General features: G+C 40.9%; 3 protein-coding genes across 5 annotated transcripts in view; 2 read left to right on the top strand and 1 right to left on the bottom strand.

Moving 5' to 3' along the window:
• LOC123758322 (organic cation transporter protein) overlaps nucleotides 1-12,810 on the bottom strand; it is a 73,184-nt gene extending 60,374 nt beyond the window's left edge. The window contains exons 1-2 of one of the 2 annotated variants that reach the window (XM_045742569.2): nucleotides 12,672-12,810; nucleotides 2,460-2,690 (exon numbers count right to left, since the gene is read on the bottom strand). The gene's annotated coding sequence lies outside the window, so the exon portion shown is untranslated. The remainder of the gene's footprint in view (nucleotides 1-2,459; nucleotides 2,691-12,671) is intronic. The other variant, XM_045742579.2, reaches the window with a different exon arrangement.
• On the top strand, nucleotides 3,809-4,723 carry LOC138367468 (hepatitis A virus cellular receptor 1-like). The gene has a single exon (XM_069329131.1). It carries the CDS (start codon nucleotides 3,809-3,811, stop codon nucleotides 4,721-4,723), a length of 915 nt encoding a protein of 304 aa, XP_069185232.1.
• Nucleotides 12,757-25,946, top strand: part of LOC123760902 (organic cation transporter protein) — a 69,458-nt gene continuing 56,268 nt past the window's right edge. For both annotated transcript variants that reach the window (XM_069328761.1, XM_069328762.1), the window contains exon 1: nucleotides 12,757-12,893. In XM_069328761.1, coding sequence (XP_069184862.1) covers nucleotides 12,846-12,893 — 48 coding nt within the window. In that variant the 5' untranslated portion in view covers nucleotides 12,757-12,845. The remainder of the gene's footprint in view (nucleotides 12,894-25,946) is intronic.

Genomic DNA, 25,946 nt, shown 5'->3' on the forward strand with positions numbered 1-25,946 from the left:
TCTGTACAGTTCTAGCAGCGGACTATTAGGTGTGTCGGCAAGAAGCCTCAGGGTACTGTACGTTATGCCATTGTCTCCAGGAAAAGTGGCTCTGCCCTTCTTAGTGCAGTTTCAAGCTCAAATAGTGAAATGTCATTAGCATCATCTGGACCCATTTCACTACAGGCAATTTCAATATTAAAACCCCTATTAACATTATTACTAGCAAAATGTTGTATATTTTGGGGCAGATTAGATATGCAAGCAACACTTGCATACTGTTCCAGCAGCATGCCAGCATAAGCTGTTAGGGAGTGATGAGCAAGTTGAGGGGTGTTAGGGTTGGAGATCTTTTTAATTTTGGCGCTCATTTGGGCCGAGGATGTTGCATGATTGATGCCCTGTAAGAATTGTTCCCAATATTGACTACGTACACGTTCTTTCAGTTCCCTGAAGGCGCGGTTATCTTGAAGAAATGCATTGAGCGTCTCAGTTGTTTTGTGAGCTCTATAATGCTCAGCAACATGTAGCACATGATCATGCACGGACTTCAGGCGTGAGTCACAGCTCTCCTCTATTATTAGTTCTTGGCCCCTGAGGCTTCCCCTTATTTCACATAATCATGTGTTACTTCATCAACATTGTCCTCATATAGGCCATTGACATTGGTAAATGTATATGACTGATATCAGTCGTATATTTTGAGCTTGAAGTGCATCTGTAAAGTCAGGGATGTTAACTGTTGTCCTTTTATAATGATGTGATTGAACATCTTTGATTGTGTATGTGTTAAGTAAGGCACGGTGATCACTCATTAACTCTTGCGCTACAGATCCGTGGACAACATTGTCTAAGAGACGACGACCTATTACATAATCAAGCCTTCCACCTGAGAGGTGAGTGACATTAGATGGGTTTAGATAAAAAAAGTCATATTGTTTTTTTCTGAGGTATTTGTCTTAGACGTGAATATTTAATTTCTCACACTAATAAAACTTTATTTCTTACTTCCTTCAGAGTATACATCTACCGTATTAAAATACTGTATATTTTGTTTTTATAAATTAGAGTTCCAACGTGTACTCACCTAATTGTGCTCCCCTACTTGTACTTGCGGAGGTTGAGCTTTGACTCTTCGATCCCTCCTCTCAACTGTCAATCAACTGGTGTACAGAGTCCTGAGCCTATTGGGCTCTACCAAATCTACATTTGAAATTCTATAAAGTCTGCCTACACCACATCACTGCCTAATGCATTCCATAACTTAACTACCCTGACACTGAAAAAGTTCTTTCTAATGACAGTGGCTCATTTGGGTACTCAGTTTCCACCTGTGTCTTCTTGTTCATGTTCCACCCACGCTAAATAGTTTGTTTTTGTTCATCCTGTACATTCCTCCGTGAATTTTGTAGGTAGTGATCATGTCTCCCCTTACTCTTCTGTCTTCTAGGAAGGTGAGGTTTTGCTCCCGTAGCCTTTCCTCGCAACTCATACCTTTCAATTCTTGTATTATTCTGGTGGCATACCTCTCAACCTTCTCTAACTTTGCCTTGTGTTTAACTAGGAATGTTCACCAGGCTGGAACTGCATACTCCAGGACTTGTCTGACATGAGTGGTATACAAGGTTCTGAATTATTCCTTACACAAGTTTCTACAGGCAGTTCTTACGTTGGCGAATTTAGCATATGCCGCTGGTGACATTCTTTTGATGTGGGCGTCTGGGGACAGGTTCGGTGTGATATCAACCCCCAGATCTTTCTGTCTATTTGACTCTGTGTTATGACCCAGCCTAACCAGCTCAGAATGGATATGCTGAGGTCATACCTTTAAGTGTCCAGGTACCTCGATTACAATGTAATTCATTATGCAGTATTTGATATAAATATATATAATAGTTTATGTATTTATTTATTTATTTATTTATTTATTTATTTATTTATTTATTTATTTATTTATTTATTTATTTATTTATTTATTTATTTATTTATAAACAAAAGTACATATAATAAAAAGGGCGCCAAAGCACCAATCAGAACAGAACAACGCATTACAACAAAACAGGGAAAATAGCATTGCAACAAGCAAAACGCAGGAGCAGTGTACCAAAAAAGCAAAACATCACATAACGCAACAAAAGCAAAAATCCAGGAACACAGCACATGAACAAAACAAACAGCATAACAAAGAACACAGGTACAAACAACAAGTACAGTCCAACACGGAAAACAGGAAAAGTGGATAGAATAATTACACTAAACAAAGTATCCCTCCCCCCCAAAAAAAATGACAAACATAAACAATAACAGAACCATGACAGCCGTCACCGGCGATACATAAATGAAGGCACCGAAGCACCAGAGCAAAATGTCCCACAGAACACCGGACACAACACAGACTGAGTAATCCATAAGAAACATAGGCATTCAAACACGCATACACGAACACAGTACAAGGTAAGCGCCACAGCGCACAATCCCACCTGGTAAGGCGTCCGCCTTCCGACTGCGTAAGACAACTCAAACTCCGGAATCTCCTTATCGTAGAAACGCCTCACAGCCTCCACCCCACACAGGGGGCAGAGGCATAGGGGGGGGGGGCGGCTCCACAGGTAACCCCTGACAAGGGGCCCGACTGCACGGCGTCCTTCGTCACGGCGTTCTTCGTCACGGCGTCCTTCGTCACGGCGTCCTTCGTCACGGCGTTCTTCCGCCTAAAACCAACAAAACGAAATCTCTGAAAGGCACCTCGGGTGCAACAACGTTCCACTTTGGGGAATTCGCGCACTGTGACACGGGGAGGGGCACTACGGAGAGACACAGGAGCTGCCACACCATCAGCCGCTACCACAACATGCACCACAGTAACACCAGGCACGTCAAGGGCCCCCAGGCACCCCACTATCCTCACCGGCACCAGACACCGGACTAGCATACTCCCCCACGTCCGCCCAGGTCGGACCCTCAAGGGCGAAGCACCAGAAGAATGTCGCGAGCGCCTAGAGTCCACAACCACGACAGCTGACCCACCAGGAGCCAGATTCACGAAGCAGTTACGCAAGTACTTACGAACGTGTACAACTTTCCTTAACCCTTAACCCCAGCATCGAGCACCAGTACTACACAGGTCACAGTGCCCACCCCAGCATCGAGCACCAGTACTACACAGGTCACAGTGCCCACCCCAGCATCGAGCACCAGTACTACACAGGTCACAGTGCCCACCCCAGCATCAAGCACCAGTACTACACAGGTCACAGTGCCCACCCCAGCATCAAGCACCAGTACTACACAGGTCACAGTGCCCACCCCAGCAACAAGCACCAGTACTACACAGGTCACAGTGCCCACCCCAGCAACAAGCACCAGTACTACACAGGTCACAGTGCCCACCCCAGCATCAAGCACCAGTACTACACAGGTCACAGTGCCCACCCCAGCATCAAGCACCAGTACTACACAGGTCACAGTGCCCACCCCAGCAGCAAGCACCAGTACTACACAGGTCACAGTGCCCACCCCAGCAGCAAGCACCAGTACTACACAGGTCACAGTGCCCACCCCAGCAGCAAGCACCAGTACTACACAGGTCACAGTGCCCACCCCAGCATCAAGCACCAGTACTACACAGGTCACAGTGCCCACCCCAGCAGCAAGCAATATTCCCATGGCAACGTCGTTTCGCTGCCCCTTGTAGTAAAAATAGAAAAGTGCCCCACTCGCGGCCGGGCTTGTGGCACTGGCAGTCGTGGCTCCAGGAGACACGTTCCCTCCACCTGACTCCCTGCCGACTGGCACCCTGCCGACTGGCACCCTGCCGACTGGCCCGATGATGACTGGCACCCTGCCGGCTGGCACTCTGATGATTGGCACCCTGCCGACAGTCACTCTGATGACTGGCACCCTGCCGACTGGCCCTATGATGACTGGCACCCTGCCGACAGTCACTCTGATGACTGGCACCCTGCCGACTGGCCCTATGATGACTGGCACCCTGCCGGCTGGCACCCTGCCGGCTGGCACTCTGATGACTGGCACCCTGCCGACTGGCCCTATGATGACTGGCACCCTGCCGACTGGCACTCTGATGACTGGCACCCTGCCGACTGGCACTCTGATGACTGGCACCCTGCCTACTGGCACCCTGCCTACTGGCACTCTGATGACTGGCACCCTGCCGACTGGCCCTCTAATGACTGGCACCCTGCCGACTGGCCCTATGATGACTGGCACCCTGCCGACTGGCACTCTGATGATTGGCACCCTGCCTACTGGCACCCTGCCTACTGGCACTCTAATGACTGGCACCCTGCCTACTAGCACCCTGCCTACTGGCACTCTGATGAATGGCACCCTGCCGACTGGCACCCTGCCTACTGGCACCCTGCCTACTGGCACTCTGATGAATGGCACCCTGCCTACTGGCACCCTGCCTACTGGCACTCTGATGAATGGCACCCTGCCGACTGGCACCCTGCCTACTGGCACCCTGCTTACTGGCACCCTGCCTACTGGCACCCTGCCTACTGGCACTCTGATGAATGGCACCCTGCCTACTGGCACCCTGCCTACTGGCACTCTGATGAATGGCACCCTGCCTACTGGCACCCTGCCTACTGGCACTCTGATGAATGGCACCATGCCTACTGGCACTCTGATGAATGGCACCATGCCTACTGGCACCCTGCCTACTGGCACTCTGATGAATGGCATGTATCGAATCAGAAAGCTGAATGAAAAGAAATGATAACTTCATGTCATGGGGGTGTGGGGAGGTAAAGAGGTGGAAGCGGGGTGTGAAGATTATGGTCAGGGAGAAGGGAAAGTTAGGATGAGTTAGTTTAGTTCATTTATTATGCACCCCATACCCATCTTGTGGGCGGTAGTGGAAAGGGTTACAGAGGCACATAATGGGCTCAGGGACTCAACCCCACAATTCATTTAGCTAAACAAGTTACAATCTTGATGAGCTAGTTACAAAATTCAATATAAGTCGTCACATCAACAATGGGTTCGAGATCGACCTCAAGTACAGGTTCTAAATTAAGCAACTGACATATGTGGAGAGCTAGTGTCACAATTGATATGTTTGTCCTGCACACCGCCCCTCCCCCATCCAGTGGGCAGCGGTGGATAGGTTACAATCACTAAGTTACTACCTACAGTTAGCAAACTGGGGATATATGGCTAAAATTTCTGGTAGCAGATCATTTTGAATGAAATATTTACACATCGCTGGAACATTGGTTATAGAATTGTCTCTAAATTCACGTATCTTTTCGCACTCCATCACATAGTGACGGAGGGTGTGCGAATAATTTTGTTGACACAGTTTACATTTGGTCAGGTCTACATCAGCAGATAATGAGAATTCCCAGAGATACTTGTAACCGAGTCTAAGCCGAGCAGTAGTAACATCTAGAAGTCTGCTGATTTTATTGGATGAACCATAGATGTGTGGCTCTTCTTGCATGATAGTATGATGATAGATGGAATTACTGGTGTCAATTTCACTTTGCCTCAGATCTACAAGATCTTGCTGAAGTTCTCGGTGTACTGCTGCTCTCAGATTGCTCATTGACAATCCAAGGTTACACTCAACGTCTCCTTTAAAGGCAGATTCTTTGGCTAACTTATCAGCTCTATCATGCATTCGGAGGCCAACATGAGATGGAGACCACATGAAATGGACTCTGTTACCATCCTTAATAATTTTGTTGTATTTGTGTCTAGCTTCGGACACGAGCATGTTACAGTTATGTCTTAAAGAGTTGAGAGCATTTAAGGATGATAAGGAGTCACTTACAATTAATGTATCAAGTTTGGAGACTTGTACACATTTCAGTGCAAGGATCAAGGCAAATAGTTCGGTCTGAAGGGTAGAGGCCCAGTTGTGTATACGGAATCCCCACTCAAAGTACAAGCCATCGCCCATTGTCAGGACAACTGCACTTCCAGCTGCACCCGTGGTGCGGTGTAGGGAACCATCAGTGTATATGATTTGAGAGAGAATGCTCTGTGGACAGAGCATCAATATGGCTTAAGGCGTTGAGCTTTGCCTCAAGACGAAGCTTGGGCTGATCTCTAATTTGCTTCTTGGGTGGAAAGGGAGGGATTAAAACTGGAAAGGGTGTACTCTCCCACGGTGCAGGAAAGTGCCGTTGTTGTTTCTCTTGGTACAAATTATGAACCTGATACATTCTGAGTTGAGTTCCAGTTTTTGTTATCCATTTGGAACAATGCTGATCTTCAATAAAGAAATTCTGGAGGGCTTCTGTGCAAGGGTTAGGATGAGTTAGCCTAAGCATTTTTATACCAATTTGACAGTTAATTTCAATAACACGATCAACAACGCTCGGAATATTAAGTTCCTTTCTCATATTAAGTATCTTTGTGGTACGAGGGCAACCAAGCATTATCCTCAAGGCTTCGTTCTGCAATTTTTCAAGCCCTCCAAGCTTTCTTTCAGGCATCAAAACAAGCAAGGGTGCAGCATAATCCACTAAAGATCTGATGTATGCAAGGTACATCATTTTGACAATTCTGACATTGGCACCATAGCCTGAGTGATAACCTGCAACAGCCTTGAGAGCTCGGAGCCTCTCTTTATATTGACGACAGAGTCTGAATACAACAGGACCATACAGTGGCACCTCAAGGCCAAGGTATTTGAATCTGTTTACATAGTCAAGCTGGGAGCCATCAGACAGTTGCATCTTGCGAACAGCTCCTCCCTGCCTGGGTGGGCGCCGATTTAGTATCTTTGTTTTCTCTGCTGAGATAATTAAACCTAGGTCCTGACATGAGTCTAATACAGAGTTAAGAGTGTTCTGCGTGTTAGCATACCCAGTGGTGTGTATCATTATATCATCAGCATAGCTAATGATGTGGACGTTGGGTTTGCTCGGTATAGAGTTTAACAGCGTGTTTATTAAGATATTAATACACTTTAACGCGCGCGCGGCGATATGGACTGGACCTTCCTGGAAGTGAAATCGACGTTTTCGGGTGACCGAGCGACAACACTGAAAAGTGCATACTCTTTTCGCTGTCCTGGCCTTAATTTTCGATGTACAGATTTCATTTTTATACCAATGTGTTCGCAATAGAATGATCTATAGGAACATATAAGCACATATGTATATGTCACTAAAGCATGAGTTAAATCACACAAAAAGCTAAAGAACTACATCGATCACTAGCCGTGAGCTCCAAACAGCGATGAAATGTTTCTATTCTTTTCCGGGTTGTCAACTCCACACTTGTCCTACAGCGTTAAATTTGGTATCACTGTGATCACAATTAAATTACCTACACGGACATCTGCATATAAATGTAGAATCATGATCGCGGCCCACACCAAGAGTGTGTGAAGTGCGCGATTACACTTGCCGTGTCAACAATTAGTCTTCCTTAGTCTTTCCACTAAGTTACAATACAATGCCGTTCTCCCAAATATGCCATGTGCCTATTAGAGAAAACGGAAATTTAATGGCAAACATTTTCATACTATCCCCAAGTCGATCGAATAAGAATTGGATTTTATACAAATATTTTTTAATCGTGCGTAAATTTACGACGCACGTGTACTTCCAGGTAAAAATACGCGTCGATTATTTACGACCCAGGCGCGCTAAAGTGTTTAATTAATGTAGGACTGAGGACACCTCCCTGCGGGGTACCTAGTTCAAAGTCTCTTGTTAAACTCCTATGCCCCTGGAAAAATACAGATGACTTCCTGTTGGATAAGTAACCCCTGATCCAAGAAAGAAGCCGACCACCAATATTCATTCTTGCAAGCTCACTCAAGATAACATGTCTATTTGCAATATCAAAGGCAGACTTGAGATCAAGGAAGGTGGTATATGACTTTTCAGTGTGCAGGGTAAGAAAGGTGGTGATGCAATGATGCACACTCCTTCCATGCATGAAGCCATATATCTGGGGGGATAGCATGGTTCTTATTCTATCTCTATTAATTAAGGTAGGACTCAGTCCTACCTTAATTAATCTTAATTTACGCACGATTAAAAAATATTGTTGATTCTTAAGTTTTCATATCATGTAAGGTTAGGTAAGAATGTAGGGTTATTGTGGATTATTATTATTATTGTTATTATTATTATTATCAGTGTATCACATTTATTTGATTTGTATATTTCGTGGTTTGAAGTAACTACATGATTGAGTCCCTGCGGAGACCATGTTTGCCAAGTCAAGCCAATTAACAACATCTAGCAAAGTCTCGTGTACCAGTGTTATCAAGTTTCATGTACCTGGTGCTTGAGCAGTTTAACTTAACAACATCTAGTTAGGGTTTGAGAGGGCCAATGATTACTAAGTTTCATGTAACGTGTACATATGTAAATAGCTTACGTTACTGTTTATTTTCCTCTGTAAACTGGCGGTTCTTTTCCCGTAGACTTTACATAACCCTAGACTAATTTATTTACTTGAGGCCGTGTTCGCCTGAAATTGAATTTGGGGGAGTCTACACCACAAGGCCTGATTAGGTCTGTAACAGGGTCCTGGCAACCATATACAAGGCCAGAAATGCCATTCTGAGGGTCCCCCGAGGGCCATAGGGGTCACGTTTGTGTTGGCATGACGGCCACACACCACAAACAATTGAAGTCATTTAATAAAAATTGTTGCAGAATATTATTATTACTTAAACTTAGAAACATATAATGTGCATACAGATGGTTTAGCAGCTAGCCACATTCATGAGTACAAAGTAATGAAGCAGCTCAACAAAAGAAAACAAACTAAATTTTAAACGGCTGTTGACTTCTATGCAACAGCAACAAATACATTGTACAAAAATTACAACAGGTCAAAATAAACATTTATTTACGACTTTTCAATCATTTTTAGTGTTTTGTTTCGAGGCTTTACACCTCGTTTTAATAAAAAAAAATTGCTATGTCTGGCTGAAATGTCTGTATAGTTCCCACTGTGATCAGAAATGACAAGTGTTGATAGTCAGTCTTGTTCTCTTAAGACGTTTTTGTTGATTTCATGAAGGAAAATAACTGATCACACACATAGGGTAGAACCGAGCATTACCCTAATTATTGTAGCAAACTTTCTTAAGTTTTTAAACTTTTCAGAAAGATATGAGAAGAAACAGGGTATCCCCACTTCAAGATACTTTGCTCTGAGTGTAGAATTCGACTGCATTTCTAATAGTTCTATCTGCAAGCTTTCAAAAGTAAGCCTTAAATTAGTCTTGGCAACATCAAAGGTTAATGTTTCAAATCACCTGACATTTCATCAATCCGTTCAGCAACAGTGTTCCTTGTTAATGAAATATCTTTGAATAAATGGTTTTCTCTGGACACGCAATTTGAGCCGTTTTTCCAAGGCATTGCATTACGAATTTCCTTCACTGTAAGATTTCCCACTCATGGCTGAGTTCACAGCTTGCAGTAACGGCAGCGACATTCCCTTTCTCAATTTTCGTAAAACAGGTCTGTTGCTCAGGTCTCACAAACAAAAAAACAACAGGTCTCAAGTTGGCCTTAAATTCCTTTAGTCGTCAGACACGCACTGGGTCTTCATATTTATCCTAAGATCGATGATTCGTCTCATAATATATTTTTAAGCAGACGAGGAGTCTCAGTAACGTGGCTGAAATATGTCGACCAAACCACTCACTAGAAAGTGAAGGGTCGTCCCTTCACTTCCTAGTGTGTGGTTTGGTCAATATCTTTTTAAGATGTACTCTTTTGGCCTGTCAATGTTGTTGTTGCAAATTAAACAATTTATCTTTCCATTCACCGTTGTACAAAAATACTGTAATTCACATTTTTCTTGAAACACTCGCCCTTCTTCGTTCAGTTTCATTTTTCTCGTAGCTGGAGGAAGGGAAGGAAATTATGAGGAGAAAGCACCAAACCATTACAACTATATAGCACTTGGGAAGGATCAGGATAAGGATGTGGGATGGGACGGGGGGAAGGAATGGTGCCCAACCACTTGGACGGTCGGGGATAATCCAATACAGTTTTGACAGCAGAGATGGGGATACCTAGATCTGAAGTTGAATTAGATCTAGGTATCCCCATCTCTGCTGTCAAAACTGTATTGGTCCAAACATTCAGATCTGATAGGAAAGAACTTACTGACTCCCAACGACCTGAAAGTACTAGTATAAAAGCTATGATTTGTTCAGATCTGAAACCTATATCTATGGACAGCACAAAACGTCCACTAGACTGTGCGACACAGTGGTTACAAGGATCAGGTTGGGTTACCATTACCTGTGGCAGGTGGCTGCAGGTGACGGGTCTCCCAATCCTGAGCACTCCAGTTGCAAACTCTGTGAGCAGGAACTACGGCATGATCTCCCGCACTACATCACTGAATGCCCAGTTATTAGACCTTTCAGACCAGTTGGCATGAGGTACCTGGAGCTTTGCAATTACTTTATTCACTCTCGTATTCTTGAAGATATCCTCACAGTATACCCAAAATTTGCCAGTGCAGGCTATTAAACACATGGCCCTGTATGACTAACCATCCTGCGAGATGGGGACTTGTATTACCACTGCTACCTTATTCAATCTTGTGTTGTTGATATCCTCAAAATGCATCCGGAGTCTGCCAGTGCAGACCGCTTATCACATGCCTCTGTATGACTAACCATCCTGTGTGATGGGGATTTTTTAGCATCACCTAGTTAGCTTTTTTGACACACTGTACTCCACTTCATATAGACTAGGGTAGCTGCACTAATGCAGATGTACCTAATGTGTTAATTATATAAAAAAAAAAAAGGATTGAACGCCGATCTGCATGAAGTGAGACCGTCGTTCCACCGTCCACGCCCAGTGGTTGGGCAAGCACTAGCCATTTTAAACATGATGTGGATTCTGAAAATAAAATTAAAAATAAAATCACCGGTTAGAAAATTGTAACTAAATTTAGGCCAACTTAACAGTTAACGTCATGTCTGTATTTGGAAGTGTTAACTCGCTTGTCTCACAGCTTCATTCGTGTTTCTTTTGTGCTTTTGTGCACCTATTAAAAGGTGATTGTTTAAATTATAAAAATGTAATTTTGGACGTTAAATAACCAAATTACAGTATCCTTTGTGCGGGCCGCAGGTGTGCTGGCAAAGGGCCGCAGGTGTGCTGGCAAAGGGCCGCAGGTGTGCTGGCAAAGGGCCGCAGGTGTGCTTGCAAAGGGCCGCAGGTGTGTTTGCAATGGGCCGCAGGTGTGCTTGCAAAGGACCGCAGGTGTGCTTGCAAAGGGCCCCAGGTGTGCTTGCAAAGGACCGCAGGTGTGCTTGCAAAGACCCGCAGGTGTGCTTGCAAAGGACCGCAGGTGTGCTGGCAAAGGGCCGCAGGTGTGCTTGCAAAGGACCGCAGGTGTGCTTACAAAGGACCGCAGGTGTGCTTGCAAAGGGCCGCAGGTGTGCTTGCAAAGAGCCGCAGGTGTGCTTGCAAAGGGCCGCATGTTTGACATGCTTGCCCTAGAGCTTATGTTAGAGCCCAGTTCGGTTGTGATATGGTTCTATAGCAACCATACCATAGAGCTGACGCCGGAGACCAGCTTAGTTGTGGTATGGGCTTAGTAACCATACCTCAGAGCTGGTGCAAGTGATGGTTAACACTGGAGGATAATGGTGACTAAGCTCATCACGGAGTCTCGGGAGTCCTGCTCATGTCATGGTGTTGAAGTCATGTCCGCGGCCGGGGACTTGAAACTGCTAAGGTGTTCAGTGGCATGTATGTGTGTGTTTAGGGACGCACTGTGTGTGTGTGTGTGTAGTGACCCACTGTGTGTGTGTGTGTGTGTGTGTGTGGCGACCTAAGGGTGCCTGCATTAGGGAGATACGTCCGTGGTGTCCCATCTCTCCTACAGTCTTTGTTCAGGGCTGAAGTTTCGACGCTGCCACCAGGGACACGCCTCACGTACAGCTTTTTTTTGTTATTAAGAGACTTGGGTACACACAAACGTCAATGTGTTGCTGCCTTATTGTATCTGAAGGCTTACAGAGCTGTGAGGTCATCTTAATAGCTAATAGTTGATCTAATTAGATCGACCTAGCTGTGAGTTTATCCCCGCCTCACAGGATCGCGAGTCACACCGAGACTCAGGAGAACACATCACACGCACAGCAACCACAAACACCAACCTGGAGAGTGACGGGGGGCAACCCATCCTCCGAATTGACAGTACGATTTAATACTAAGTGTAATAAGTACACTTTCTAACTGTCATAACCAGTGCATATTTGCACTTATGGGGCTGTTACATTTACCCAACTCCCTCCCCCGATTTAATTCTCCTCGTTTTCTGTTAAGACACACAGAATTTTAGGATGAAATTTTCAATTTCAATTTGCAATACACAAGTTTTAAATATAAAGAATTATTTTATTTAATTAATTAATATAAAGAGTTATTTTACAACTAATTGATATATTTTAGTTTTGTTTTATTAGTTTTATAAAACTGTAATATCAATATAGCTATAGGTTAAGTACTAATTGTAATTAAGAAGCAATAAAATTATTATCTTCAAAAACTAAGACGGTTAGGTGAGGTTGTGGTTTTCTATTCAGTTTTTCAGGTAAACTCAAATATTCACAATATATTTGACAGTACGATTTAATACTAAGTGAAAATAAGTACAATTCCTAACTGCTATGAATAGTACATAATTGCACTTATTTGTCTCCTTACATTTACCACCCCATTTTTGGAGGACGGGCTGCTGGGGGACGCAGCCCTGGCCCACGGTGACCAGCGGGGTGGGAGTGGATGCGCAGGACAATGTGCTTGCAGCTAGTGTAGGGCAGAGGCCATACACCAGGACGCCCGTGTACCCGAGACAATTGTCAACACCCACCGGTCAGAATGTCGCCGGTCCCTGAACGGAGCCGCCGCGACAGCAAGACACTCACCGTAGGTGCAACTTAGTGTTCCATACGTTATCTTTGTAGTTGGTGTTGGCTTATCATTATGTATCACATAGTGATAACAGTGATTAGCGTAGCAACAATATTTATTACACAGGAACTGTATGGATTCTCAATATAATTGTAATTGGGCCTGAAATTTTATTTATTTTTAAATTGCTATTATTATCTTGATATATATGTATATATTTGTATACATATCCACCACCAGTATACATGAGGGGTACCACCAGAGGTAGTACCCTCATAACTATAATAAAAATAAATATAAATACACACACACACACACACACACACACACACACACATATATATATATATATATATATATATATATATATATATATATATATATATATATATATATATATATATATATATTTGATGGTTACAAGATATACATGGGTTGATACAAAAATAATAATGCAAAAAGGTGCTTAAAGGTTATGGATCTCTTGAAAAACACAACAATGGGAAACATTGATGAATGTCACAGACGGGTTCGATCATTGTTGCAAATCAAACACTTCTTCGAATTCCTCTGAAGTTGGACTAGTGCCCAAGACGCAACAGGCATTTCCCCTCTGAATCGCAACACTGAGGCGCTGGAACAAGAAACTTTTTGCTCTCTGGTCTTTTGTAGCGCTGATCAATTTGTCCCCCAATTCCTTCAGGAACTTCAATGCACATTTTCCCCACGAACCGAGATATATATATATATATATATATATAATATATATATATATATATATATATATATATATATATATATATATATATATATATATATATATATATATATATATATATGTCGTACCTAATAGCCAGAACGCACTTTTCATCCTACTATTCAAGGCCCGATTTGCCTAATAAGCCAAGTTTTCCTGAATTAATATAATTTTTCTAATTTTTTTCTTATGAAATGATAAAGCTACCCATTTCATTATGTATGACGTCAATTTTTTTTCATTGGAGTTAAAATTAACGTAGATATATGACCGAACCTAACCATCCCTACCTAACCTAACCTATCTTTATAGGTTAGGTTAGGTTAGGTAGCCGAAAAAGTTAGGTTAGGTTAGGTAGGTTAGGTAGCCGAAAAAACATTAATTCATGAAAACTTGGCTTATTAGGCAAATCTGGCCTTGCATAGTAGGCTGAGAAGTGCGTTCTGGCTACTAGGTACGACATATATATATATATATATATATATATATATATATATATATATATATATATATATATATATATATATATATATATATATATATATATATATATATGTCGTACCTAGTAGCCAGAACGCACTTCTATGCCTACTATGCAAGGCCCGATTTGCCTACTAAGCCAAGTTTTCATGAATTAATGTTTTTTTGTCTACCTAACCTACCTAACCTAACCTAACCTAGCTTTTTTTGGCTACCTAACCAAACCTTACCTATATATATAGGTTAGGTTAGGTTAGGTAGGGTTGGTTAGGTTCGGTCATATATCTACGTTAATTTTAACTCCAATAAAAAAAAATTGACCTCATACATAGTGAAAAGGGTAGCTTTATCATTTCATAAGAAAAAAATTATAGTAAATATATTAATTCAGGAAAACTTGGCTTATTAGGCAAATCGGGCCTTGAATAGTAGGCTGAGAAGTGAGTTCTGGCTACTAGGTACGACATATATATATATATATATATATATATATATATATATATATATATATATATATATGTCGTACCTAGTAGCCAGAACGCCTTTCTCGGCCTACTATGCAAGGCCCAATTTGCCTAATAAGCCAAGTTTTCATGAATTAATATATTTTCTCTATTTTTTTTCTTATGAAATGATAAAACTACCCATTTCATTATGTATGAGGTCAATTTTTTTTTATTGGAGTTCAAATTAACGTAGATATAAGACTGAACCTAACCAACCCTACCTAACCTAACCTAACCTATCTTTATAGGTTAGGTTAGGTAGCCGAAAAAGTTAGGTTAGGTTAGGTAGGTTAGGTAGTCGAAAAACAATTAATTCATGAAAACTTGGCATATTAGGCAAATCTGGCCTTGCATAGTAGGCCGAGAAGTGCGTTCTGGCTACTAGGTACGACATATATATATATATATATATATATATATATATATATATATATATATATATATATATATATATATATATATATATATATGTCGTACCTAGTAGCCAGAACGCACTTTTCAGCCTACTATGCAAGGCCTGATTTGCCTAATAGGCCAACTTTTCATGAATTAATTGTTTTTCGACTACCTAACCTACCTAACCTAACCTAACTTTTTCGGCTACATAACCTAACCTAACCTATAAAGATAGGTTAGGTTAGGTTAGGTAGGGTTGGTTAGGTTCGGTCATATATCTATGTTAATTTTAACTCCAATAAAAAAAATTGACCTCATACATAATGAAATGGGTAGCTTTATCATTTCATAAGAAAAAAATTAGAGAAAATATATTAAATCAAGAAAACTGGGCTTATTAGGCAAATCGGGCCTTGCATAGTAGGCCGAGAAGTGCGTTCTGGCTACTAGGTACGACATATATATATATATATATATATATATATATATATATATATATATATATATATATATATATTTATATATATATATATATATATATATATATATATATATATATATATATATATATATATATATATATATATATATATATATATATATATATGTCGTACCTAGTAGCCAGAACGCACTTCTCAGCCTACTATAAAAATCCCGATTTGCCTAATAAGCCAAGTTTCCCTGAATAAATATATTTTTTCTAATTTTTTTCTTATGAAATGATAAAGCTACCCATTTCATTATGTATGAGGTCAATTTTTTTTATTGGAGTTAAAATTAACGTAGATATATGACCGAACCTAACCAACCCTACCTAACCTAACCTATCTCTATCGGTTAGGTTAGGTTAGGTAGCAGAAAAAGTTAGGTTAGGTTAGGTTAGGTAAGTTAGGTAGTCGAAAAAACAATAATTCATGAAAACTTGGCTTATTAGGCAAATTGGGCCATGCATAGTTGGCTGAAAAGTGCGTTCTGGCTATTAGGTACGACATATATATATATATATATATATATATATATATATATATATATATATATATATATATATATATATATATAGGGGGTACCACCTCTGGTGCAATTATAGGGACCCACAGCCTCAGAGAAGGGAACACAGAGCATTCAGGGAAAAACTTGCCATTTAACTCTGAATACATAAGAGTGTTCGCTTCTCCTACCACCCCCCCCCCTTTTTATGGTGTACACTTTATTATGCAAGGTTATACAGTTACATATCTGATTTTATACAAAAAATTAACATTAAGAGTTCACAAGTTCATATATATATATATATATATATATATATATATATATATATATATATATATATATATATATATATATATATATATATATATATATATATATATATATATATATATGTCGTACCTAATAGCCAGAACGCACTTCTCAGCCTACTATTCAAGGCCCGATTTGCCTAATAAGCCAAGTTTTCATGAATTAATGTTTTTTCGTCTACCTAACCTACCTAACCTAACCTAACCTAGCTTTTTTTGGCTACCTAACCTAACCTTACCTATAAATATAGGTTAGGTTAGGTTAGGTAGGGTTGGTTAGGTTCGGTCATATATCTACGTTAATTTTAACTCCAATAAAAAAAAATTGACCTCATACATAGAGAAAAGGGTTGCTTTATCATTTCATAAGAAAAAAATTATAGTAAATATATTAATTCAGGAAAACTTGGCTTATTAGGCAAATCGGGCCTTGAATAGTAGGCTGAGAAGTGAGTTCTGGCTACTAGGTACGACATATATATATATATATATATATATATATATATATATATATATATATATATATATATATTTATATATATATATATATATATATATATATATATATATATATATATATATATATATATATAACTGAAAACTCACACCCCAGAAGTGACTCGAACCCATACTCCCAGAAGCAACGCAACTGGTATGTACAAGACGCCTTAATCCACTTGACCATCACGACCGGACATAATGAGGTGATAGCCGAGGCTATATGAACCACCCCACCGCCGGCACTCGGATAGTTATCTTGGGCATAGCATTTTACCAAATCACCTCATTCTTTGGGGCACACGTGAGGAACACAAATGCGAACAAGCCTGAATGGTCCCCAGGACATATGCAACTGAAAACTCACACCCCAGAAGTGACTCGAACCCATACTCCCAGAAGCAACGCAACTGGTATGTACAAGACGCCTTAATCCACTTGACCATCACGACCGGACATAATGAGGTGATAGCCGAGGCTATATGAACCACCCCACCGCCGGCACTCGGATAGTTATCTTGGGCATAGCATTTTACCAAATCACCTCATTCTTTGGGGCACACGTGAGGAACACAAATGCGAACAAGCCTGAATGGTCCCCAGGACATATGCAACTGAAAACTCACACCCCAGAAGTGACTCGAACCCATACTCCCAGAAGCAACGCAACTGGTATGTACAAGACGCCTTAATCCACTTGACCATCACGACCGGACATAATGAGGTGATAGCCGAGGCTATATGAACCACCCCACCGCCGGCACTCGGATAGTTATCTTGGGCATAGCATTTTACCAAATCACCTCATTCTTTGGGGCACACGTGAGGAACACAAATGCGAACAAGCCTGAATGGTCCCCAGGACATATGCAACTGAAAACTCATTATGTCCGGTCGTGATGGTCAAGTGGATTAAGGCGTCTTGTACATACCAGTTGCGTTGCTTCTGGGAGTATGGGTTCGAGTCACTTCTGGGGTGTGAGTTTTCAGTTGCATATGTCCTGGGGACCATTCAGGCTTGTTCGCATTTGTGTTCCTCACGTGTGCCCCAAAGAATGAGGTGATTTGGTAAAATGCTATGCCCAAGATAACTATCCGAGTGCCGGCGGTGGGGTGGTTCATATAGCCTCGGCTATCACCTCATTATGTCCGGTCGTGATGGTCAAGTGGATTAAGGCGTCTTGTACATACCAGTTGCGTTGCTTCTTGGAGTATGGGTTCGAGTCACTTCTGGGGTGTGAGTTTTCAGTTGCATATGTCCTGGGGACCATTCAGGCTTGTTCGCATTTGTGTTCCTCACGTGTGCCCCAAAGAATGAGGTGATTTGGTAAAATGCTATGCCCAAGATAACTATCCGAGTGCCGGCGGTGGGGTGGTTCATATAGCCTCGGCTATCACCTCATTATGTCCGGTCGTGATGGTCAAGTGGATTAAGGCGTCTTGTACATACCAGTTGCGTTGCTTCTGGGAGTATGGGTTCGAGTCACTTCTGGGGTGTGAGTTTTCAGTTGCATATGTCCTGGGGACCATTCAGGCTTGTTCGCATTTGTGTTCCTCACGTGTGCCCCAAAGAATGAGGTGATTTGGTAAAATGCTATGCCCAAGATAACTATCAGAGTGCCGGCGGTGGGGTGGTTCATATAGCCTCGGCTATCACCTCATTATGTCCGGTCGTGATGGTCAAGTGGATTAAGGCGTCTTGTACATACCAGTTGCGTTGCTTCTGGGAGTATGGGTTCGAGTCACTTCTGGGGTGTGAGTTTTCAGTTGCATATGTCCTGGGGACCATTCAGGCTTGTTCGCATTTGTGTTCCTCACGTGTGCCCCAAAGAATGAGGTGATTTGGTAAAATGCTATGCCCAAGATAACTATCCGAGTGCCGGCGGTGGGGTGGTTCATATAGCCTCGGCTATCACCTCATTATGTCCGGTCGTGATGGTCAAGTGGATTAAGGCGTCTTGTACATACCAGTTGCGTTGCTTCTGGGAGTATGGGTGATGGTCAAGTGCATTAAGGCGTCTTGTACATACCAGTTGCGTTGCTTCTGGGAGTATGGGTTCGAGTCACTTCTGGGGTGTGAGTTTTCAGTTGCATATGTCCTGGGGACCATTCAGGCTTGTTCGCATTTGTGTTCCTCACGTGTGCCCCAAAGAATGAGGTGATTTGGTAAAATGCTATGCCCAAGATAACTATCCGAGTGCCGGCGGTGGGGTGGTTCATATAGCCTCGGCTATCACCTCATTATGTCCGGTCGTGATGGTCAAGTGGATTAAGGCGTCTTGTACATACCAGTTGCGTTGCTTCTGGGAGTATGGGTTCGAGTCACTTCTGGGGTGTGAGTTTTCAGTTGCATATGTCCTGGGGACCATTCAGGCTTGTTCGCATTTGTGTTCCTCACGTGTGCCCCAAAGAATGAGGTGATTTGGTAAAATGCTATGCCCAAGATAACTATCCGAGTGCCGGCGGTGGGGTGGTTCATATAGCCTCGGCTATCACCTCATTATGTCCGGTCGTGATGGTCAAGTGGATTAAGGCGTCTTGTACATACCAGTTGCGTTGCTTCTGGGAGTATGGGTTCGAGTCACTTCTGGGGTGTGAGTTTTCAGTTGCATATGTCCTGGGGACCATTCAGGCTTGTTCGCATTTGTGTTCCTCACGTGTGCCCCAAAGAATGAGGTGATTTGGTAAAATGCTATGCCCAAGATAACTATCCGAGTGCCGGCGGTGGGGTGGTTCATATAGCCTCGGCTATCACCTCATTATGTCCGGTCGTGATGGTCAAGTGGATTAAGGCGTCTTGTACATACCAGTTGCGTTGCTTCTGGGAGTATGGGTTCGAGTCACTTCTGGGGTGTGAGTTTTCAGTTGCATATGTCCTGGGGACCATTCAGGCTTGTTCGCATTTGTGTTCCTCACGTGTGCCCCAAAGAATGAGGTGATTTGGTAAAATGCTATGCCCAAGATAACTATCCGAGTGCCGGCGGTGGGGTGGTTCATATAGCCTCGGCTATCACCTCATTATGTCCGGTCGTGATGGTCAAGTGGATTAAGGCGTCTTGTACATACCAGTTGCGTTGCTTCTGGGAGTATGGGTTCGAGTCACTTCTGGGGTGTGAGTTTTCAGTTGCATATGTCCTGGGGACCATTCAGGCTTGTTCGCATATATATATATATATATATATATATATATATATATATATATATATATATATATATATATATATATATATATATATATATGAACTTGTGAACTGGAGCGGAGTCTTGAAGTGGGTAGAACTATACAACTATATTCGACCCACTTCAAGACTCCGCTCCAATATAGAAGCATCAAGAAATATGGGCCAATAAAAATAGGCCTTCTGCAGTTACCTACTTTTAATACCTGTTTCATTGTTTCGTGTTCTGTCTTGTGTTAAAAGTTTAAAGGCTTCACCTTTATTGTATTATCACCTGACCCAGTGCGGGTATAAAATCAACTAGTATTGTAAGATCTGTTCACTTGAGAATGAACCATGGAGGTTCGAAACGTTGTGCAAATTATATAAATAAGTGTAATACACTCTATAGTAAATCACTTCTTTTCTTCACCTCAAAAGTACGAAAATGAGTTTTGGAGAACTCCTATTTCAATTAAGCCCTGATGCTAAGAAAATAGTTAGAGGGATAAAAGCCCTAAACCAGAAAATAATAAACACAGAATATGCGGTCATATTCAATGAAACATGTTTGAAAGAAAACCTGCTGCCAGTATACACCAATATATATATATATATATATATATATATATATATATATATATATATATATATATATATATATATATATATATATATATATATATATATATATATATATATATATATATATATATATATTTGGCTGTTGATTGCTGGTGTTGACTTCTTGATGTGTAGTGCCTCGCAAACGTCAAGCCGCCTGCTATCGCTGTATCTATCGATGATTTCTGTGTTGTTTACTAGGATTTCTCTGGCGATGGTTTGGTTATGGGAAGAGATTATATGTTCCTTAATGGAGCCCTGTTGTTTATGCATCGTTAAACGCCTAGAAAGAGATGTTGTTGTCTTGCCTATATACTGGGTTTTTTGGAGCTTACAGTCCCCAAGTGGGCATTTGAAGGCATAGACGACGTTAGTCTCTTTTAAAGCGTTCTGTTTCGTGTCTGGAGAGTTTCTCATGAGTAGGCTGGCCGTTTTTCTGGTTTTATAGTAAATCGTCTGTTGTATCCTCTGATTTTTGTCTGTAGGGATAACGTTTCTATTAACAATATCTTTCAGGACCCTTTCCTCTGTTTTATGAGCTGTGGAAAAGAAGTTCCTGTAAAATAGTCTAATAGGGGGTATAGGTGTTGTGTTAGTTGTCTCTTCGGAGGTTGCATGGCTTTTCACTTTCCTTCTTATGATGTCTTCGATGAAACCATTGGAGAAGCCGTTATTGACTAGAACCTGCCTTACCCTACAGAGTTCTTCGTCGACTTGCTTCCATTCTGAGCTGTGGCTGAGAGCACGGTCGACGTATGCGTTAACAACACTCCTCTTGTACCTGTCAGGGCAGTCGCTGTTGGCATTTAGGCACATTCCTATGTTTGTTTCCTTTGTGTAGACTGCAGTGTGGAAACCTCCGCCCTTTTCCATGACTGTTACATCTAGAAAAGGCAGCTTCCCATCCTTTTCCGTCTCGTAAGTGAAACGCAGCACGGAACTCTGCTCAAATGCCTCCTTCAGCTCCTGCAGATGTCTGACATCAGGTACCTGTGTAAAAATGTCGTCAACATACCTGCAGTATATGGCCGGTTTCAAGTTCATGTCGACTAAGACTTTTTGCTCGATGGTACCCATGTAGAAGTTTGCAAACAGGACACCTAGGGGCTTTTCCACAGCTCATAAAACAGAGGAAAGGGTCCTGAAAGATATTGTTAATAGAAACGTTATCCCTACAGACAAAAATCAGAGGATACAACTGACGATTTACTATAAAACCAGAAAAACGGCCAGCCTACTCATGAGAAACTCTCCAGACACGAAACAGAACGCTTTAAAAGAGACTAACGTCGTCTATGCCTTCAAATGCCCACTTGGGGACTGTAAGCTCCAAAAAACCCAGTATATAGGCAAGACAACAACATCTCTTTCTAGGCGTTTAACGATGCATAAACAACAGGGCTCCATTAAGGAACATATAATCTCTTCCCATAACCAAACCATCGCCAGAGAAATCCTAGTAAACAACACAGAAATCATCGATAGATACAGCGATAGCAGGCGGCTTGACGTTTGCGAGGCACTACACATCAAGAAGTCAACACCAGCAATCAACAGCCAATTATTGCACAAATATATATATATATATATATATATATATATATATATATATATATATATATATATATATATATATATATATATATATATTAGTATATTTTGGTAGCAGTCTTTCCTGTAGACATATATTATTAAATATGACCGAAAAAGTAAGATTAATAATTCTAACACGAATTTTCTCGATCTTTCTTACGTTTCTTTTCACTGTTGATGGTAATGCAAAGATCAATTCTCCAAAATTCATTTTTATTTCTAGTCTGACGCGACACTTGAGCGCGTTTCGTAAAACTTATTACATTTTCAAAGACTTTAGTTTACACAAACACACACAACTTTAACTGAATAGAAATTAAACATCTTTCGAGTTTTTATACCTACATTTGGGTGAAGTGACATGTTACAATAGTTTTGGATGAGGTGAAAATAAACTTTTAACACAAGACAGAACACGGAACAATGAAACAGGTATTAAAAGTAGGTAACTGCAGAAGGCCTATTTTTATTGGCCCATATTTCTTGATGCTTCTATATTGGAGCGGAGTCTTGAAGTGGGTAGAATATGGTTGTGCATTAATTGGCTGTTGATTGCTGGTGTTGACTTCTTGATGTGTAGTGCCTCGCAGACGTCGAGGCACTACACGATACAGCTATCGCTGTATCTATCGATGATTTCTGTGTTGTTTGCTAAGATTTCTCTGGTGATGGTTTGGTTGTGGGAAGAGGCTATATGTTCCTAAATGGAGCCCTGTTGCTTATGCATCGTTAAACGCCTGGAAAGAGATGTTGTTGTCTTGCCTATATACTTAGTTTTTTGAGGCTTACAATCCCCAAGAGGGCATTTGAAGGCATAGACGACGTTGGTCTCTTTTAAAACGTTCTGCTTTGTGTCTGGAGAGTTTCTCATGAGTAGGCTGGCCGTTTTTTTGGTTTTATAGTAAATTGTCAGTTGTATCTTCTGATTTTTGTCTGTAGGGATAACGTTTCTACTGACAATATCTTTCAGGACCCTTTCCTCCGTTTTATGGGCTGTGGAAAAGAAGTTCCTGTAAAATAGTCTAATAGGGGGTATAGGTGTTGTGTTAGTTGTCTCTTCAGAGGTTGCATGGCGTTTTACTTTCCTTCTTATGATGTCTTCCACGAAACCATTGGAGAAGCCGTTGTTGACTAGGACCTGCCTTACCATACAGAGTTGAGTTATATATATATATATATATATATATATATATATATATATATATATATATATATATATATATATATATATATATATATATATATATATATATATATATATATATATATTGTGACGATAATCTCCTTCAAGAGATTGAGCCTGCTCTTCCCTCCAAAATACGTCGCCATACATCTATATAAAACTAATATGGAAGAAATATCCAACAACGACAACAACACCAAGTTTTGCCAGAAGCGCAAAACGTATGCAGCCAGGAACACCTGCTCCACCTCGAACCACCAATCTACCTGTCTTGTCCCCTGCTCATCGCTGATTGGCTGCGGGTCCAGTTGCAACTGCACTCCACCCACCACACTACTTGATGTCTGGGGCCACCACGACCTCAGTCCTCAGAATATCCAGTGCTTTCATCAGGTTAACACGTCTCGTTGGTAGACTAAGCTGTGGCTTAAGTGTACTAAGAGAGGTGATAGCTTAAAGCCAATATTCCTGCACCTCTTATTTGATTGTATATTGCTCACTTGTTATTACTCACTTGTCTTAACGTAACTTTTCATTTTGTCATTTGATTATTCTTACTATTTTGATTGATTGATTTTATTATACGAATTTGTATGTCCATTTTATTCATGTTTTGCTTTTCTAACGTAATTAAAATTTCATTGTTAAATTTACTTGTGTTTTGTGTGTCTTCTCATTACCTTACCACAGACGAAGTTCCAGATTTTCTATTTTTTGTTTCTATATGTGACGAGGCCATACCCCTAGCATTTGAACAGCTGAACACCAACGCGTTACCGTCACAATATATATATATATATATATATATATATATATATATATATATATATATATATATATATATATATATATATATATATATATATATATATATATATATATATATATATATATATATATATTATTAAATATGACCGAAAAAGTAAGATTAATAATTCTAACACGAATTTTCTCAATCTTTCGTACATTACGCTTCACTGTTGGAGGTAAATAAAAAATCACTTCTCCAAAATTCATTTTTATTTCTAGTCTGACGCGACACGGGCGCGTTTCGTAAAACTTATTACATTTTCAAAGACTTCACAAATACACAACTGATTAGAACTTACGTATCTCTGATTTTATATCTACATTTGAGTGAGGTGGGAGGGGTGATGTGGCATTAACACAAGACAGAACAAGAGGGGATATTAATAGGGTATTAAAAGTATCAACACAAGACAGAACAGAAACAATGGGTATTGAATAGAAGTGTTTGTAGAAAGCCTATTGGTCCATATTTCTTGATGCTTCTATATTGGAGCGGAGTCTTGAGGTGGGTAGAATATAGTTGTGCAATAATTGGCTGTTGATTGCTGGTGTTGACTTCTTGATGTGTAGTGCCTCGCAAACGTCAAGCCGCCTGCTATCGCTGTATCTATCGATGATTTCTGTGTTGTTTACTAGGATTTCTCTGGCGATGGTTTGGTTATGGGAAGAGATTATATGTTCCTTAATGGAGCCCTGTTGCTTATGCATCGTTAAACGCCTGTAGGGTAAGGCAGGTCCTAGTCAATAACGGCTTCTCCAATGGTTTCATCGAAGACATCATAAGAAGGAAAGTGAAAAGCCATGCAACCTCTGAAGAGACAACTAACACAACACCTATACCCCCTATTAGACTATTTTACAGGAACTTCTTTTCCACAGCTCATAAAACGGAGGAAAGGGTCCTGAAAGATATTGTTAATAGAAACGTTATCCCTACAGACAAAAATCAGAGGATACAACTGACGATTTACTATAAAACCAGAAAAACGGCCAGCCTACTCATGAGAAACTCTCCAGACACAAAACAGAACGCTTTAAAAGAGACTAACGTCGTCTATGCCTTCAAATGCCCACTTGGGGACTGTAAGCTCCAAAAAACCCAGTATATAGGCAAGACAACAACATCTCTTTCTAGGCGTTTAACGATGCATAAGCAACAGGGCTCCATTAAGGAACATATAATCTCTTCCCATAACCAAACCATCGCCAGAGAAATCCTAGTAAACAACACAGAAATCATCGATAGATACAGCGATAGCAGGCGGCTTGACGTTTGCGAGGCACTACACATCAAGAAGTCAACACCAGCAATCAACAGCCAATTATTGCACAACTATATTCTACCCACCTCAAGACTCCGCTCCAATATAGAAGCATCAAGAAATATGGACCAATAGGCTTTCTACAAACACTTCTATTCAATACCCATTGTTTCTGTTCTGTCTTGTGTTGATACTTTTAATACCCTATTAATATCCCCTCTTGTTCTGTCTTGTGTTAATGCCACATCACCCCTCCCACCTCACTCAAATGTAGATATAAAATCAGAGATACGTAAGTTCTAATCAGTTGTGTATTTGTGAAGTCTTTGAAAATGTAATAAGTTTTACGAAACGCGCCCGTGTCGCGTCAGACTAGAAATAAAAATGAATTTTGGAGAAGTGATTTTTGATTTACCTCCAACAGTGAAGCGTAATGTACGAAAGATTGAGAAAATTCGTGTTAGAATTATTAATCTTACTTTTTCGGTCATATTTAATAATAT

Source organism: Procambarus clarkii, chromosome 22 (genome assembly GCF_040958095.1).
Source record: "Procambarus clarkii isolate CNS0578487 chromosome 22, FALCON_Pclarkii_2.0, whole genome shotgun sequence".
NCBI classification, from domain to species: Eukaryota; Metazoa; Arthropoda; class Malacostraca; order Decapoda; family Cambaridae; genus Procambarus; species Procambarus clarkii.